The sequence below is a fragment of the Pituophis catenifer genome, unplaced genomic scaffold (genome assembly GCF_029215685.1).
Source record: "Pituophis catenifer annectens isolate HBS135680 unplaced genomic scaffold, rPitCat1.0.hap2 SCAF_4, whole genome shotgun sequence".
Taxonomy (NCBI): Eukaryota; Metazoa; Chordata; class Lepidosauria; order Squamata; family Colubridae; genus Pituophis; species Pituophis catenifer.
The window spans coordinates 36863157-36883422 of NW_027256884.1; the positions used below are offsets into that span (position 1 = coordinate 36863157).

General features: G+C 35.2%; 1 protein-coding gene across 1 annotated transcript in view; it reads left to right on the forward strand.

The window, feature by feature from the left end:
• Positions 1–20266, forward strand: part of AFF3 (ALF transcription elongation factor 3) — a 240121-nt gene that overhangs the window by 88660 nt on the left and 131195 nt on the right. The window contains exon 4 of the mRNA XM_070944314.1: positions 6359–6403. Within this exon, the coding sequence (XP_070800415.1) occupies positions 6359–6403 (45 nt within the window). The remainder of the gene's footprint in view (positions 1–6358; positions 6404–20266) is intronic.

The window sequence follows — 20266 nt, forward strand, 5'->3', positions numbered from 1 at the left end:
TGGCAGAGAGAAAGAACTCAACATTACAAACCATGATTAGATGCACATTAGAAGATGCTGGCTTAGGTAAACAATTCTGGTCAGAAGCTTTACAATATTCCAATTATACACAAAATAGAACTTGGTCCAGCATTGTAAACAAGACACCATATGAAGTAATGTATAGTAGGAAACCAAAAATAGCACATATGCACATATTTGGAGTCACTGCAGACGTACACATACCTAAGCAATTGAGACGTAAAGGTGAGAACGTATCCAGAAGACTTAGGTTCATGGGATACGAAACAGGCACAAAAGGATACAGATTTATCGATAATAATAACAAATTTATAGTTTCCAGAACGGCTGTGTTCCATGAACAGGCCAACTGGTCTAAAATACATCTTAATGAAATATTCCCAAACACTAATCCAGACACTAAACATCAAGAAAAAAAGACTAGAGAAGAATACAATCACAACTCACATAAAAACAAAATCAAAACATGGACAAACAGTCAACACAAAATAAAGACAGACTCATTAACTAAAAAGGAAGCAAGGTATTTGCATGACAATGATAGTAAACCAGAAAGAACGATCAGAAGTAACAGAAATCAAGTGCCAAACCAATACAAAGATTATGTAATGTATATGGATGGAGAAACATCAACACCAAACACATATGAGGAAGTGTTAAAGCTTCCCCCCGAAGAAAAGAAAAAGTGGGAATCAGCCATGACTAAAGAGATGGATAGTTTACGAGAACTAAATGTATTCACACCTACACCTGCGCCTAAAGACAAAACTGTTATTGGCACTAGGTGGATATATAAAATTAAAAACTTAGAGGGAGGCAACACCTTATACAAAGCTAGACTAGTTGCACAAGGTTATGCACAAAAATATCCCGAGGATTATACAGACACATACTCTCCCACAGTAAGAACTGAGAGTGTTAAGACAGCTCTGGTTATAGCATCAACACTCAACCTTGATGTATTCCAATATGACATACAGACTGCATATCTACATGCAAAATTAGATAAAGAAATATATGTAAGAGCACCTCATAGTCAATACACAAACAAAAATGAAACTTGGTTGCTAAACAAAAGTTTATACGGGTTGAAACAATCTGGCAAACGATGGTATGAATGTTTAGTAAAAGTACTCAAAACTATGAATTTCAATGCTACTACTGCTGATAACTGTTTCTTTGTCAAAAAAGAGGGTGATTCTCTAGAATTTGTATTAATTTATGTGGATGATATTTTGTATATAGGTAAACATAAAGGGAGGAGAGAGACATTTGTAACAAAACTAAATGAACATGTCTCTTGGAAATCATTAGGTAAGGTAAATAAGTATCTTGGAGTTCAAATCAGTAAAACAAAAAGGGGATTCAAACTTTCTCAAAGAGACAAGATTATAGAACTTCTGAACAAATGTAATTTAAATAATGCTAAGCCCTGTGAAACTCCCATGCAAACTGATTTTTTGAAGAACACAGACGAGTCATCCCCTGAATTTAAAGATAATACACTTTACAGATCAGTCATAGGTTCCCTTCTATATATTTCCAATTGGACTAGACCTGATATTGCTTTGGTCTCAACTTGTTGTCTAGGCACGTCAGCAAACCATTACTATATCATTGGGAAGCTGTCAAAAGAATATTAAGATATTTAAAGAATAGTTTAGACTTCTGTTTACTATTGGAACCTAATAATGTCAAAGAGCCCATCCTCACATGTTACACCGATGCGGATTGGGCTGGCGATACCACATGTAGAAAAAGCACATCTGGCTATATATTTTTCCTTAACGATTGTCCAGTTTACTGGTATACTGGTAAACAAGATTTAGTAGCCACCTCAACGACTGAGGCAGAATATGTTTGTCTGTCTAAGGCCTCAAATAACCTTATATGGTTTAATGACTTATTATCAAACACTTGGAAGAAACCTACATTACCATTTATCATGCATGAAGATAACAAGGCTGCTATTGAAATATCTAGATCTGATGCTATTGGACAAAGGTCCAGACATATAGATATAAAATTCAAACATGTGAGGCAGTTATCTCAGGATGGATTTATTAAAGCAGTTCATTGCGAAACATCAGAGCAAATAGCTGACATATTAACAAAGCCTTTGCCTTCTAAGCAGCATAAATACTTGACTTCTAAGTTACAAGTTTTATATTGTTCTGAATCTGAATGTAATTGTTGTAATATATCGAATCGGCATTTAGAGGGGGATTTGTCACAAGTAAATGCCTTATTCTTCATTATGTAAATAGTACATGACCAGGGTATCAGGGGTTAACTTATTCTTCACTTCTTAATGTATTCATACTTCACCACTCCCATATCTAGCTCCACCCATTGTATATATAAGGAGCTGTATGCATTCCTTCTGGGCTTCTATCTGTGATTATTCAGTGAATATAGAATGCCTTCTGTAAATAAACAGTGCTTTATTTGAACATCTAATTCTCAACTTATTTATTGAGTCTGATCCTGAAAATATCGTAACATTCTTTCTCCCCACCTTACATCCTACATCCTACATGATTCTGTCAGTGTTTCGCTTATGCATTTTATATTTCCTTGTTTTACTATAATACTGAATTTTAATAACCATTCCAGAACATTTCCTATAAACCAAATGATTTTGTGTTTATTTGTAATCATAAAAAGTCAGTTTCTGCTTCATGTAGGCATAATTCATAGACAGCGTTCTAGAAATCATTGAAATAAACAGGAAAGTTTAGTCACTTGAACATATTTGGTACAATTATGGGCCATGTTCCAAGCATCAAGCCTATGTCACAAATTCTTTGCATTGAAAACTTCCTTGAACATAATTATTTCAGTTGAATTGGAGCAATTTATATATCATGAATTTCTACTCATGTATACTAATATCATATAAAATCCAAGAATGTTTGGATAACTAAAGAAACTCATTGCATTAAACCTCATTTGTTTCAGAAAGTTTGGGTTTTTTTGTCTAAACTCCACATAGTAAAAAATGCAAGCAGTGTTTAAAGTCCTTTTCAGGTATGGCTAAATAAGCAAAATGTGAATCTTACATTGTATGGGATTTAATGTAAATTGTCTTTCTTTTTCTTTAAATCTTTTAAAATGACATACCAAATGATATCTCCATGCTAAATGCTAATAACTTTTCCAGTTCTCTGGAAAAAATGTTATATGTGTTCTTTGCAGTTACTTTCATTCAAATTAAATATGAAACTTATTTTTATTTCTGACCAGCAGGGCTAGGTAAGTTTTGAAAATAAAATTAAAAAATGATGTGCTTTAATGAATACTAAAAAAAAATGCGTATTTATCCCAAAGTATACAAACATACAATATGACTGTGTAGTTTTTCTACCACCAGAAAATTAAATAATAACATCTTGTTTTACAAAGATCATGAAAGTGGTAATTATAAATATTTGACATGTCAGTTAATTATACATGTTTAACTATAAAATCACTGAAGTTAATTTTGGGGGGGAGTACAAAAGGACAATGCATGTTTTTTTTAAAAAAATACATAATTCTGTTTAAAAGAAACACAAAAGATGTACATATATCTGGTAATTTGGGTGGTTCCAATATTAATTTGCACACTATAGTCCTAAACGAGATTTTGAAATGTTCATAGTGAAAGCAAAACTGAATAAGAACTAATGACAAAACATTTCCAGGGTATGAACTGGATCCTTAAATTACACAAATACTATGGAGTTATTCAGCAGTGAAGGGAATGAAATAAATGTTAAAAAATGATCTAACACACTACAAAGACGTATTTGAATGAATCAAACTTTGCTATTTAATTTACATATGGAGGGCTTATTAGGATGATGAATGACACTGCTGAAGAACAAAACATATTTCTGAAACAAAAGAACATCTCTGTAGCCTAATAACATTTTATGCCAGCGCTTATATTTATCAGAAGTAGATGCTATTTATCGCTATGATTATTTAAAAAATCATTTTTATTGTCCTTTGTTCTTCTCTCTTCTGGGAATTTTAATTCAAAGTTTTGACACCTGCTTATTAACTTGCTTGAAATATGAAATACAAAGGCATCTGCTGTATAAAGAATTCTAACCAGCATGTTTATATTACTGGCAGCTGTACACAAATTAGCTCAGTTCTCTTTAGAATAGAAAGCATCTCAGACAGAGTTGCCTTAGCTCACATATATATTATGATGATAACATTCTAAAAAATTGCCCAAGATTCAGAGCAGGTGCATTGACAGTGATTTGTCAAAATCTGCACAATGGCTAACACATTGTTGTGATTGAAGCCCTACCCTGCACACAAAAGGGGTGGGGCTTAAATTGTGATGATTGCCATCTTGCAAATTTTAATAGTCTCCACAGAAAGCCCTGATTCAGGAATAGAATTAAGGATTATTCTTATGCAAGTTCACTTGTTATTTTACAAAATGTCAAAAATTATTTAATTGTCATATCAATCTGTCTACACAGATAATCAAACTAAGCAATTTCAATAACTTGATCACTGCATTTTATGTTCACATTATATTGCTACATTTGTTCCATAATGTCTCCTTTAGTTATTGACATTTCAATTCCCATACTCTAAGATACTTGCTCACAAGCTGTTTTTTGCACAACCCATACAATGTATTTGTTATGTCTTTTCTATTATCCTATCCGGGTGTACGTATTTATACAGATAAAATACATTAATGAGTGTTTGAAGGTTTTAAACAAATGAAACACATGAAAAAGTTATGCTATTATTATTATTATTATTATTATTATTATTATTATTATTATTATTATTATTATTATTATTATTATTATTATTATTATTATTATTATCCTACCCAGATACTTATTCACAAGTAAGGCCTATTTAATTCAGTATGTGTCCTGGTTGATAAATGTGCATCAGTTCATACAGAGACACATACGGTATGTGTTGTTATAAGCAGAGCGAATCTGGATCTGGTATTTTTCCATATAATTTGATATTGTATGGTTCAGGGACATGAAATGGGAAGAAGGAACTTCAATATGTTTTTGCTTACAAAAAGAAGCATACTACTGGTAAACAAAAAAATGACTTGAAGTGAACTTTTGCCCCTGAAGGAACTTCCTTGTCATGATACATTACAGTGACAGCTTTTATTTTTAGTAGGTAGAGATCCCATAATAGGAAAGGAAAATATGTGCATCTGGCATTTCCTTTCCATGAAGCTTTAATATCTCCTTTGAGATTTCAAACAGTTGAACTTAACTAAGAAGCAGAACCTTCATAATGATAAGCTTTTGAATTAATTTTTATCTTGAAATTCAGGACAAAACTAGAGCAATATATATGTAAGCTTTGTGGCACAGTAATTTTTCCCCAGCAACGAATGAAATAAAAGAATCTGCTTTCTTCTCCTTGGCCATGTTTAAAAGTTTCTGGAAAACTTGATTCTTTCCCCCAGTCTTGGGTTAGAGCCAGGGTGAGCAATTATGGCCCCTTTACTACCTGTGGATTTCAACTCCCCAAATTCCTGGTTGGATCAGGAATTCTGGAGGTTGAAGTCCACAGGTCATAAAGGGACCGTAGTTGCTCTAGTTAGAGTATATGGAGGGTCCAGTGTGTTTAATTTAGGATTTTCTTCCACTTGTCAAATTGTGTTAATGCATGTTGTAAATTAAAATCAAAATGGAAATATGTTGGACTAAATCAAATCATATGAGTTTAAAAAAATCGCTCAATTTACTTACAATGTAGGGTCTTTGGTGTATTTTGGGTTATACTTTTACAATGCAAGTACAAAACTTGATATCCAACCTTTTAAAAACATTTGGGGGTTCTTTATTTTGTTATATTAATCTCATTCTTAAATTATAAGGAGTATATTTTATATTTTTAAAAACTGGGATATATTGTTTTTTTCAAGATAGGATATTCTAATATTATTTGATAGCTCAATTATACAATGGAGATGGTAACCTTCATGCTTCTTTTTAGTTTCATTTGCAGTTGAATAGTTGCTTTCATGTTAAGTGCAGCCAGTATCAGTTAAGGTACTGTTTTGGCAGACTGTGTCAGTACATGTTAGTGTTATGTAACTTTAAACATTTCCTGTACAATATCCATGACACTAAATTACATAGTAGTCATTTAATTTCAATGACTGTTATAGCAAAAAAGTCCCCAATGGATTATGGCCAACCTGTGGTAGGGCACATTTAAGAAAAATGGCATGATTTCCAGAAGCAATCCACCAGCATTGCATAGATGTTGCCAAAAGGCATATATTCATGTATGGTGGCCATTAATTCTAACTTTATATCTATTTCCTCCTTGTTTACAGGACAGTGGAGTAGGTGACGATGACTGTGTTGAAGAAATTTTACGGGTAGGACTAAAATGAATTCTTCAGTTATTTCACAGTTTAGGATGTGGGTTTTTTTTATGCTACTTAGAAAAATGTTTTAGTTTAGTTAAATAAATCTAAATTGCATTTTAATCTAATTCTTCCTAATTTACTGTTTGAAAATTAACATGTGAAGTAAAATAGATCTTTCTGTTCGTAGTATTGTGTGATTAAGTTCTCCAGTCAAGTAATTCATACACAGATGTATAGCTGAAATATTCAATGAGTGAAATTACTGAATCTGTTGTACAAAAAAAAAAAAAAAAATCAGGTTTCCAAAGTGAATATAAAGCATAACTATTTTATGCCCTGTATAAAAATTGGAAATTTATATACAAACAATATGAAATTTATTTATTTATTTATTTATTGGTTCGATTTATATGCCGCCCTTGAAATGAATTAAAGATATGCAAAACTATGTAAAATTAAGACACCCATTTCTAATGCCTGTTCAGTCTTTAATTAGTTACATTTAATAATTAATTTTCATTCATAGTAGCCATCTTACTTACTGTATACAATTTATAAATAAAGAAGTGATCATTTGAACTACCAAAACTTTTCCAATACTAATTTATGTCTTATAAATTGGAGAGATAATGAATCTTGTTATTACATACCTTCAAACTTATCCAAAGTGGTAGACTCTTGAACAGAGCAGATTTTTTTTTTGTTCTATAAATAAAGTTATTGCCTAATGTCCTGTCTGGTGGGTTGTTTACAACTTCATTAGCAATATTAGCATAATAGTGGGCATGGACTAAGGGGTTTTGTGTTCCTAAAAAAAAGGTTTGATTTAAATAGGAGTAGAACCAGTGGTGGGTTGCTACTGGTTTGCCCTGGATCGGGTGAACCTGTAGCGGCAGCAGCGGGAAGCTCCGCCCACCCATGTGGACGTGTCTGTGCATGCGCAGAAGCATTGCGCGCACCCATGAGCATTGTGCACGCCCACAAGCAAGCCGGTAGTGACGGGATTTGAAACCCACTACTGAATAGAACTTCAATTTATATACCACTTCACAGTGCTTTATAGCATTAAGAATTTGGGAAGGTCTACTACTTTCAAATTATATTCAAATTCAAATTAGAATGAATACATTTCCCTCTCACTATGATATATGTGGCCAGTTGAACCAGAACATGGATAACATTATGTACTTAAATAGGCATTTTTCAATAAAATTAATGCAGTTTATCTCTGAATTCATCTGCAGTTTATCCCTAAGCTTAAAAAAAGACTACTTATATAATGCACAATTTATGTACACACACAAAAAGTCTGTGAAGAAGAAAACTACAGATAAAAACATTGTATATTTTAAAAAGTCACATAAGTTCAGAAATGGAATGGTTAAAAAAAGTAGCAAAAGGAAAAACATAAAAATAGAACTTGACAGATCGGTTCTTCATTAACGATAAATTAATCACAACTACTGAAAATCTTTATCAGAATTCGAAAAGTTTAATTCACACAATTCAAAGGGAGCAATACAATTTTGCTTCCTTTATTTTATTCTATTTTACTTTCCAAAATTCCAATTGAATAAATATTCAAATATTTTGGATATGTCACTTTTATTTCAGAAAATTATAATCTTATAAAATACTAACTGGATACCCATGCTTCACTACTTATGACCAATTTTAACACTTACGACCAATGTCGCATCCCCATGGTCTTGACAGACTCTCATTGTCATCATCACCAACAAAGTATATCTGGAGAAATGAAGGCTGCTGCTGAGGCCCTGCCATGATACTCCCTATCCTGTGGTAGACCATCCCCTGCACTTTGAATGTTGGCATAAAATTTCCCTCCTTCACCTCTCTGGTTCTCCAAAAGACGTCATTTTGAAGCATCCGTTGTACTTCCGGGCAGCAAAAAAACAGTCTTTTCCCTTTAACTGGTGTTAAAGTAGAAGGAAAAGATTCGCCTGAATTGAGGAGGTCAGTGTAAGAAGTGAGTTGGGGCTGGGACACTATGCAGGAGAAATTCGGTTCACAATCGGTTGGCTCAGTGGTGGTCGATGATTGAAACACATAAGGGAATATTTCCCCTGCCGCCTTGAGTTCGGAAGCAATTCCATAGGTGGAAGGCGTAGACATTTTATATATATATAGATAAAGAAATCTATCACAAGATTGAGAAAATTATATATATGCCACACAAGAAGATATAGATGAACTGAAGTTTCTTGCTATTGTCTAAAATGATTAATAAATTCAAATAAAAGTTCTCTGACTTTTCAAAAGAAATGTCTAGGAAGTGCCTACTCCTAGAGCAAGTAAATAGTATTTTTAAAACATAATAAATTATATCTCAACTCAAAAGTAAACACATCTAAATCTAACAATGTTACTATGAAAATGGATTCTGATATGGAGCCATGCATGTAAAATTCTTAGCTGCTTTATTGTTGTTTTAGGTAAATCAGTATTTTCAGAATAGATTACAATACAGATCTTTTGTGATTTTGTGCATGAATAACTTGACCACTCTTGATCTTATCTTTCATGGAAAACATAGAAATTGACATATGCTATATGTTGAGTAGTACTTTAATTTTCTAAGATGTTATGGGTTGATAGAATATTGAGCACTTAAGAAAAATGTAGGCATCTAATATCTACCATTCGTTCCCTTATTACTTTTTTGGCGGCCAGGGCTTTCATTTTGACACTTAATGAATAAAATGTCTATGCTGCCGGAAATGAAGTAATTAATTGTGAAAAGACATAATTAGCAATGACTAAGTAAGAGAATTGAAATATAGAATCATCTAGGAATGTATTAATAACAATATGATTTTCTCACTTGCTAAATACTGTGTTAAAATATACAGGTATTTATTTATATTTTTAAAAGAAAGAAAACCAATACACACTGTAATTAAAGGTTCTTTTTTAATTAACTAAAATATGAAATCATATAGAAAGTATATTTAGATATGAACCTGACAGTAAGCTGATTATTATTCTTATTCCTATTAAAATTATACATTATAATTTTATAATTATAATCCTATTATACATTAAATGTATGCATAGACTGGGATTTGAATTAAGCAATTAGGCTATATCACATTTCACTTGCCTTTATGTATTTACATATTTTTGTATTTTTCAATACATAACAATGTCTCTCATCTTCTATTTGTCTTTGTGTAACTAGCTCTCTAGGTTATCTCATTATTCTGTCTAACAAATAAGATACTGGCAATCTAAAACAATTGTTTTAAGAAGTAGTAACACTAAAAATGTCCCTATTTCATGTTATTTCTACTATCATATACAGATTTGTTAACCTGTTAATCTGTCAGGATTCCTGGATAAACCAGACAGAAAACACATCTAAATGAGTTAAATCTATTTTATTTTAAAGCTACATTAACAAAACCCTGCAATCCTGAAAAAGCAAAACTTTCCATTGCCACTTTTAACTGCTTGTTCCATTCAAAAATGCTTTCTAAGTTTCTTTTTCTGATCTTTAAGCCACTGGGGGCTCCTGCTTCTCTTTTCTGATTGTTTCTTGGGCAGCACCTCTTTCCTCCTTTCCCCAAGGTCATTCCCACAATCCATTACAAATCACAACGTGAATGAAAAGAACTTTGTTTCATGGTTTTTGGAAATATTTTGTTTTTTTTCACTGATGAAGAAATGAAGAATAGAATAGAATAGAATAGAATAGAATAGAATAGAATAGAATAGAATAGAATAGAATAGAATAGAATAGAATAGAATAGAATTCTTTATTGGCCAAGTGTGATTGGACACACAAGGAATTTGTCTTTGGTGCATATGCTCTCAGTGTACATAAAAAGAAAAGATACATTAGTTAAGAATCATAAAGTACAACACTTAATGATAGTCATTGGGTACAAAGAAGCAATCAAATCATAGTAGGAAACAATCAATATAAATCGTAAGGATACAGCAACAAGTTACAGTCATACAGTCATAAGTGGGAGGAGATGGGTGATAGGAACGATGAGAAGATTAATAGTAATAGTAATGCAGACTTAGTGAATAGTTTGACAGTGTTGAGGAAATTATTTGTTTAGCAGAGTGATGGCGTTTGGGCAAAAACTGTTCTTGTGTCTACTTGTTCTGGTATGCAGTGTTCTATAGCGTCATTTTGAGGGTAGAATTGAAACAATTTAGGTCCAGGATGTGAGGGGTCTGTAAATATTTTCACAGCCCTCTTTTTGACTCGTGCAGTATACAGGTCCTCAATGGAAGGCAGGTTGGTAGTAATAGTTTTTTCTAATTATCCTCTGAAGTCTGTGTCTGTCTTGTTGGGTTGCAGAACCAAACCAGACAGTTATAGAGGTGCAGATGACAGACTCAATAATTCCTCTGTAGAATAATACAGTGATCTTCCTTTAACAACTACTGTTAATGTGTTTGGCCCTGCCATTGGGCTCAGCCTGGTCTACTCCTACAGAGGTTGTAGTATTTTTGCTTGACTCACAGTTATGATGTCACAGCATCCCACAGTCATGTGGTCACCATTTGCAATGTTCATTGTGGGTTCTTTTGTTATCTATTAGCCTAATATTTTTCATGGTCATAAAAACATTTTATAATGGGATATGTCATATTATGTTACTGGCCATACTTAGCCAATCACAGTTTCTCTAGCAAATTATTTAACAAGTCAGTACAATGTTAATAACAATATTAGTGCTTTTTTGCATGTATGTATGTATGTATGTATGTATGTATGTATGTATGTAATGTTCTTGAATAAGAAACAAATATTGCAATGACCTTGAGTTAAAGAATGTATTATACACTTTAATAAGTGGATCGGACCGGACACTGGTTAGATCCCATATTAGGACTTACCTAGTGGCGATAAAAGCAGCAAAATGTACGCATTTTGCTGCTCTTATTGCGTCATCAGATAATTGCCCGGCCGCCCTGTTTAGGGTGACCCGCTCCCTGCTCCACCAGGAAGCGCGGGAGGACCCCTTGGAGGGAAGAGCCGAGGACTTTGTTCAGTATCTGTATGACAAAATCACTCAGATTCGGGAAGGTCTGGACTCTGACTGGGTAGATCCAGCGAGAGTGACGGAGGCAGGTCTTGAGACTGTTATCTGGGATGAGTTTGATCCTGTGACCCCAGATGACGTGGACAGGATTCTGGGTAGATTGAACGCGACCACATGTTTGTTGGACCCGTGTCCCTCCTGGTTAGTGCTGGCTTCCCGGGAGGTGACGCGAGGCTGGCTCCAGGGGATTATAAATGCTTCATTGGGTGAGGGTGTCTTCCCCGCCGCCCTTAGGAGGCGGTGGTGAGGCCCCTCCTCAAGAAGCCTTCCCTGGACCCGGCAATATTGGCTAATTATCGTCCAGTCTCCAACCTTCGTTTTGTGGCGAAGGTTGTTGAGAGTGTGGTTGCGGGACAGCTTCCCCAGTACCTGGATGAAGCGTCGTATCTGGATCCGTTCCAGTCGGGTTTCAGGCCTGGATACAGCACGGAAACGGCATTGGTCGCGTTGGTTGATGATCTCTGGAGGACTCGGGACAGGGGCTGCTCCTCTGTCCTGGTCCTGTTAGATCTCTCAGCGGCTTTTGATACCATCGACCATGGTATCATGCTGCACTGGTTGGAAGAGTTGGGGGTGGGAGGCACCGTACTAAGGTGGTTCTCCTCCTTTCTCTCCGACCGGTCACAGTCTGTGTTGACAGGGGGGCAGAGGTCGACCCCGAGGCCCCTCATATGTGGGGTGCCGCAGGGATCGGTCCTCTCGCCCCTCTTGTTCAACATTTATGTAAAGCCGCTGGGCGAGATCATCCGTGGTTTTGGGGTGGAGTACCATCAGTACGCTGACGACACCCAGCTGTACATCTCCACCCCGGATCACCCCAACGATGCCCTTGAAGTGATGTCCCAGTGCCTGGAGGCCCTACGGATCTGGATGGGGAGGAACAGGCTCAGGCTCAACCCATCCAAGACCGAGTGGCTGTGGTTTCCGACGTCCCGATATAGTCAGCTAATGCCATCGCTGACTATTGGGGGCGAATCATTGGCCCCCACGGATAGGGCTCGCAACTTGGGTGTCCTCCTGGATTCACGGCTGTCGTTAGAAGAGCATGTGACGGCCGTGTCCGGGAGGATTTTTCATCAGGTTCGCCTGATCCGCCAGTTGCGTCCCTATCTAGATCGGGACTCCCTACACACAGTCACTCATGCCCTCGTTACTTCTCGTCTGGATTACTGCAACGCTCTCTACATGGGGCTCCCCTTGAGGTGCACTCGGAGGCTCCAACTGGCGCAGAGTGCGGCCGCGCGGGTGGTGATGGGAGCGACATGGAGTTCCCATGTGACACCTTTCCTGCGCGAGCTGCACTGGCTCCCGGTGGTCTTCCGAGTGCGCTTCAAGGTTCTGGTTATCACCTTTAAAGCGCTCCATGGCTTAGGACCTGGTTATTTACGGGACCGCCTGCTACCACCAATAGCCTCCCACCGGCCAGTACGCTCCCATAGAGAGGGGCTCCTCCGGGTGCCGTCGGCCAAACAATGTCGGCTGTCGGCCCCTAGGGGGAGAGCCTTCTCTGTGGGGGCACCTACGATTTGGAACGAGCTCCCCCCGGAGATACGTAGGATCCCGGATCTGCGCACCTTCCGCCGCGCGCTTAAGACTTTTCTATTTTATCAAGCTGGCCTGGCCTAAATCTTCCCCCTTTTTAAATGTGGAAATTTTAAATTTTTAAATTTTAAATTCGTCTTTTTATAGGGGTATGGGTAAGGCATTTTAAATTGGGGAGCCATTTTTAGATTTAATTCTGTTTTAAACGTATTTTAATTGTTTATATTGTATGTTTTTTAACTTTGGCTGTGCACCGCCCCGAGTCCTTCGGGAGAGGGGGCGGTATAAAAATCTAATAAATAAATAAATAAATAAATAAATAAATAAATAAATAAATAAATAAATAAATAATACACTCTAGATGAAAAAAATAGTCATTTCATTGGAACTTTTGCATGACCATATTTTTTAAGTTGTTTTAATTTTAAATTGCTAAATTATGGGTTTTTTAATATGGGGGTATTTTAACTGTGGGCCAAATTAATTTAATTGGTTTTTAATATTGTTTTAATTTTTGTATTTTCTGTATTTTATCTGCTGGCTGTTCACTGCCCGAGTCCTTCAGGAGAATGGCGGTATACAAAATAAATAAATAAATAAATAAATAATAATAATAATAATAATAATAATAATAATAATAATAATAATAATAAATTATTATTATTATTATTATTATTATTATTATTATTATTATTATTATTATTATTATTATAGTATACATAAAACTGACGTTTTAACTGTATAGAAACTGATTAAAATGTATTTATTTACTGAACAATAAAGAAACAGATTAATATTAAGCTTTCCAAATATATTTTAATAAAGCAAGAATTTGCAGGTAGTATTTTAAAAAATACCTTTAAAAAAATCTCCAGGTAAGATAGCCAAATTGAGATAGTTAATGGGATTTTACTCTTTAATATTGAGCTGATTCATAAATGTTACTAAGCCAAAATATAGTTTTTTAAAATTTTAGGTTGGTGTGATTTATTAATCCAGTAATTATTTGTAAATCATGTTATATTCACTTGGAAGCTTGATTCTTTATAAGATTTATTGGAAAAGTGGTTGGCACTACATTTGTTATTGCTGCTGCTGCTGCTATTTCTACAGAATTCTTTTTTTAATGATTAAATAAGATCAGAGTTTTACTCCATTAGCTAAAACAAAAACAAAACCCATAATTGTTTAACAATCTGTATTATAGAAAATGGAAATTTAAGTAGTCTCTACGGATTTTTGTTTTGGAGGAATGCATTATAAATGCCTTGTAAGGTGCTCTTTTCATATGTGGAAGAAATTACCACTATTGTACATCTTTTTATATCTTGTTGCTTAGCAACATATCATGGAGTGGGTATTACAATGCGTCTGCTTTCTCATTAGAAATGTGCATGTTGCTCTTTAATCCTGTTAAATTAATGCTGTTGTTTATATTTTTCTGGCTCTTTTTGTATTTATTGATTGAGATTTCAGCTACTAAATTTAGAAGAGATCTATCGCATTTTTATGAATTTGATCTTGCATTTGTAATTTAGCCTGTGTGTTTTCAAGTTAGTTCCTTATTTGCCAGTTAATCACTGTTGTTTTTATACAGGGATTTGAATACGGTAGTTGTGTCCACAATCATAAAGATAATTGGAATAACAAGTTAGGCTTATCTTTATATCTCATGATGTAATATGTCAAAGCTCCTATTGCCTTTGGTCCCAGGGACTTTGAGTAGAAGAAATTAGCCATTCATTTTATTTTGTGAACATTTGAAGAAGTACTAAAATGAATCAGAAATTATAGAAAAGTAAGGGTGGGAGATAAAAATGCAACAGGAAAAGAGAATCTTTGAAAAGCTGAATAACCTTGATAATCTTGGATAAACTTAAGAGAACTGAGTCACTAAGCAGAGAGGAGATCTGAATGCATAAACCTATTTTGCAGTGTACAGGTTTTTTTTTTTTTTTTTGGAAGCATAGGTGCAATTAGCAAACCAAACCAAAACCAAAACATCCTAGTATTGTAGATGTTCAGATGGACCAATTCAGAAAAAACAAAGCAAAATAAAAAAACCAATCAAATCAAATTAAGTTAAAGCACACCAATCAAGGACCCCCAAATTGTGCACCAGGTCTGTCGTGGGTAGTGCTATCTCATCCAATACCGAAGATGGTAACATCCCAGATCTAGAGTGCCTCGGAGCCAATCATTTTTGCTAGGGTTCAACTAAAATCTGCTGTTCCCCAACCAGATGCACACAGGTTCCAAGCACTAGGACAGAAAGTCTTGTAGTTTAGAGATTACTGATAAATTTCCTATAGGAAAAGGAGAAAAGTGAACTTTTGACTGTGGGATTTGAGGATTACATTTGTTAAACATATGGATATGATTTTTTAATAGTTAATAGGTATGTTAGATTAAACTTCAACTAAGAATATATGACTTTTTATGTTGATTATTGGCATTTTAAAGATTGTTATATATTAATATTATTCATCTAAACCTAGAAAGAGGCTGTATTGTATTGTTGTTTTCTGTACTGGAAAAGGTTGGAGATCATCTCTTATTTATTTGTTTTGTGTATTTCTTCATCACTTTTTAACTTTACCCTTTTATCCTCTAACCTTATTTCCTATTATATGAGCTGTATATTATCCTTTTTTTAATTTAGTAAAGATATTTAAAAAGAATTGGCAAATAAATTGTATGTAGAACCACAGGAAATTTTTCTTGTGCAGTTATATCATTCATTGATAAATCAGGTTCTGTGCTAGTTTTAAAAAATATATTATATGAGTGTAGTAGACACAATATACTGTGTGTGTGTGTGTGTGTGTGTGTGTGTGTCAGAGGTGGGTTTCAGCAGGTTCTGATCAGTTCTGGAGAACCGGTAGTGGAAATTTTGAGTAGTTCGGAGAACTGGTAGTAAAAATTCTGACTGGCCCCACCCCCATCTATTATCTGCCTCCCAAGTCCCAACTGATTGGGAAGAAATAGGGATTTTGCAGTATCTTTCCCCTGCCACACCCACCAAGCTATGCCCACCAAGCCATGCCACTCCCACCAAGCCACACCCACAGAACCAGTAGTAAAAATTTTTGAAACCCACCACTCATATGTATGTACCAGGAAGTTCCTCAAAACATTTTTGAGAAGAAAAACACTACTGTAACCTTAACCCAGAAGGAATTTTATTAAAATACAATTAAGATTCGAGATTTGCATTAATATTACTGAAGTTGCAAAATTCCATTAATAGCTCTTATATTTGGGTAGAAGGGTAGAATGAGAATATATATTGTAGGCCACATGGTTGCCACCAATTATTATTATTATTATTTATTTATTTATTGAATTTTTATATCGCCCTTCTCCCGAAGGACTCAGGGCGGTGCACAACCACGATAAAATCAACAGTAAATAAAAGTTAAAATTAATTAAAACAAATTAAATTATCTGGTCGAGAACATAATTAAAAACTAAAATTTCCCAATTAAAATTCAAATTTTTTAGGCCAGCCCAGCTTGCTGGAATAAAAGCGTCTTGAGGGCCTGGCGAAAGGTGCGAAGGTCTGGGATCCTCTGTATCTCCGGGGGCAATTCGTTCCAAAGGGCAGGTGCCCCCACAGAGAAGGCTCTCCCCCTGGGGGTTGCCAGTCGATACTGTTTGACCGATGGCACCCTGAGGAGTGCCTCTCTGTGGGAGCGTACTGGTCGATGGGAGGCTATCGGTGGCAGAAGGCGATCTCGTAGGTACCCAGGTCCTAAGCCATGGAGCGCTCTAAAGGTGGTAACCAACAACCAACAACCAAGACCAAATGCATAATTTGATATTATTTAATCTTTTTAACTTTTTAACTAAAATAAGATTTCAGAAAAGGTATTTGGTAATCATCACAAAAGGTTGCATCATCATCATCATCATCATCATCATTATCATCATGGTTTCAGCCAGAAGTTTAGACTGGATTTGGCATTTTTATCCACCTATCAAGTCCTTCCCAAGAATCTGGGATAGGCAGAAGTAGAAGTTTTGTTAAAGGTACTAGTGTTAAAGGTACTAGCAAGATGTAAACTGTTCCAAGTAAAGCTGCTTTTTGCAATTGACTGATAGGGATTTTTTCAATGCTGATGGTGTTCAACTGGTGCTCCATATATTTTAGGATTGCATGCAATCCAATTGGATTGCATCCAATTACAATTGGTACTATCTTTGCTTGCTTTTGCCACAGTTGCTGTACTTCTGTTTGCTGTTCTTTGTATTTTCTCCAGGTCTTTCTCTTCTATTCTGCTGTCTCCAAGTGTTCCTATCCAAACTTTATTTGTCTTTCCTCTTAACAATTGTTAAGTCTGGGTTGTTACTTTAATCCTTGCAAGTGCTTTATTCACATCATTCATTGTGGCAGCCATGTTTTGAATGGATCTGATAATTTTTAACAACAACCAAAATCCATTTTAATGGGAGAAACTGGAAGAAGTTATTTTTACTTTCAAACAGCAGAGGTTTTGAACAAATTCTGGCAGAAAGCGAGATAAATTTTATACAAAAAAAAATTGAAGAACTAGAATGAGTACATTAACCACACTAATGGTTGGTAAAGATGATAGTAGTTGCTGAGGTGCTCAAACTGACTTGTTTGATTAAAGAAAAAAATAATATCTTTGTTTATTTATTTACATCTACCTCTCATAGAGTTCTTGCATAAAATAGAAAAAATGAACTTAAGGTCTATGTTTTTGATGATTAGATAGGATTAAGTGCTCCAATATGACTTTAAGAAAGAGGTAAACCTGCAATAGTTCTATAAAGAAGATCAGAAACCATTTCTCTAAATATCAGTTTAAGACCTGGTGACTTATAATTGGGCCATTAAGTTTCCTGACAGAAAGATGGCATGCACATAATTTCTACAATACAGTTTGTTACTGTTTGCAAAACCTGAAAAAGAATATGTGAATGAAAGTGTTTTTCTGCTCATTAATATCTCAGGATGAATTTGTCATCTCACATAGTTAATTTCAAGTCACTGGGAAGTAGAAAAATTCATGAAACCACTTTTGATTGTGAACTTTAATTCTGTTTTTGTTTTTCTTTATGCATCATTGACATTCCATTCTCTCTATATTTTTCCTTATCTCATGCTGGCCAAATTGATCAAAGGACTTTATTGTAATAGCAGGAGAAAATAGTTTTAGGTTTTTCATGTTAGCGTTTGGAATTCTCTGCAGATGCTTCAATAAACTGTTCAGCTGACCTCTTAATACATCAAAACACATTCTGTTTTCCCTGTAAGTACTTTAAATCCCTGGAAAAATTAAAACCCCCTCTAAAGATTGTAACATCTCTATGAAGTTTAAATGTAGCTGTATCAAAGCTATCACAACATAAAGCTGAAAGCAAAGAGTAAGGGATACATTTGAACTGTTTATTTAAAAGTCTACCATAGCTGTTTTACTACTGTAATGAGTAAAGAACACCTATAACCAGATGCGATACGTCTGAAATGTATGATTTCAGTATTGGCAGTTCCATTATTTTTTTAAATTATGCTAATTGTGTTAATTTCATGTTGTTACTGCTTTCGTACATTACTGATCTTCAAAAAGCTTCATCTCACTAATGAATAATATTCTTATGGGAATAGAATGAAGGCTCTTTTGATGATGCATATTGTGCTAGTCCATATCACTATACATTGGCATTATATGGTGGCATCATAGCGTCCATGAGAATTAGCCCAGCTAATGCCCTGATTTTCTTTTAGATAGAATATCACTCCTGGTTTTATTCATATTTGAAATAATCCCTGATTATAACAGACTTTCCACATAGGAAATTTCCTAAATACTGCAGACTATACATATGTGTTTCTTTTGCAAACATTTTGCAAGAGATTGGATGTGTGAGAATGCATTGACATAAGGGTTGGGAGAGGAGCTGCAAAAGTATGTTTGCTGCAGGCACAACATGTTTGTTAGCTTAGTGGGAAAGGGAAATGAAATGGGAAATAGAACTGAGTGTGAGTTCTAGTTTAGAAAAATGTGATGGTTCTATCTACTTTTAAAGAGAGAGCAATAAGTTTAGATGGAAAAGAGAAGATCCGAGTCCTCACTGAAACCAGTTTAAAAATACTGGAATAGACAAACACATGCTAGCTAGGTTTCTGAAAATGAATAAGTTTATGTAATATTAAAGGAGTCTCCTGAAGCTTTATAGTTCAATAGAAATGCATGGGTGTGAGCTAGGAGATCCCTGATTATCATTTCCTGAAGAAAGAAACAGAAGGAAACAAATTGTGGAGCACTGCCTAAACGACAATGAAAATGATTGGTTTAGAAGCCCTACTCAAATAATGATGTTATATTCAAGGATATAGATAGTTCTTGACTTATGACCACAATTAAGCCTGGAATTTAGATGGTCATTGCAGTTGTTAATATAGTAATGTACTAGTTTGCACTGCTGCTTTTCCTTTCCCTTACTGGTGATGGGAGATAAGAGTTCAATCTTTTCATCAGGAAGACATTGTATGGTAGTTGTTTAGTGACATAGGTTTAGATGACATCAGTATGCTGTTCATACTCAACTTTCAATCTCAACACAGATCAAAAGGTGATGCCATCAAAGTGTTTTTGAGGTGCTTGTAGGTTTTTAGGTTTGGATGGGAAAGAACAGTTTGAACCTTAATCTCAACAAAAGAGGATGACTGGTCTACCTGTCCCTCACTGAACTGGATTGTAATTTAAGAGTTCTGAACTTGCAATTCCTGTTCAAAGAGCAGGTGGCAGCTTTTGCCTTTTTACAGCTCTACCTGTGTGCCAGTTATGACTCCTGGCATGGTTACTGGCTGGCTTCCAGGTGCTATTAAAGAAGCTGTCACCTTTAAAGTTTTCAGGACTTCATCAGAATCTCTTTGTACCTGCTTGATGAGACCACATAAGGTAGTCTCTCTCCACATTCCCTCATTCATGAGACCACATAGGGTAGTCTCTCTCCACATCCCTCAATCTGCAGGGGTGCAGCAGATTGCAGCAGCAATACATGAAGTTTTATGAATTTAGACAGTGTATTTTGTTTTTCGTTGAACCTTAATTACAGGGGAGGAATTGTGAATGGATGGATGGATGGATGAATATGACTTCTGTCCCTTTCTTGCTGCCCCATATCTGAAATTGGTAGATTTTATAAAGAAAAAGAAATATACCCCATGTCAACATCCCTCTCATTTAGTTTGTCCACTGTTTTTTGTAATGTC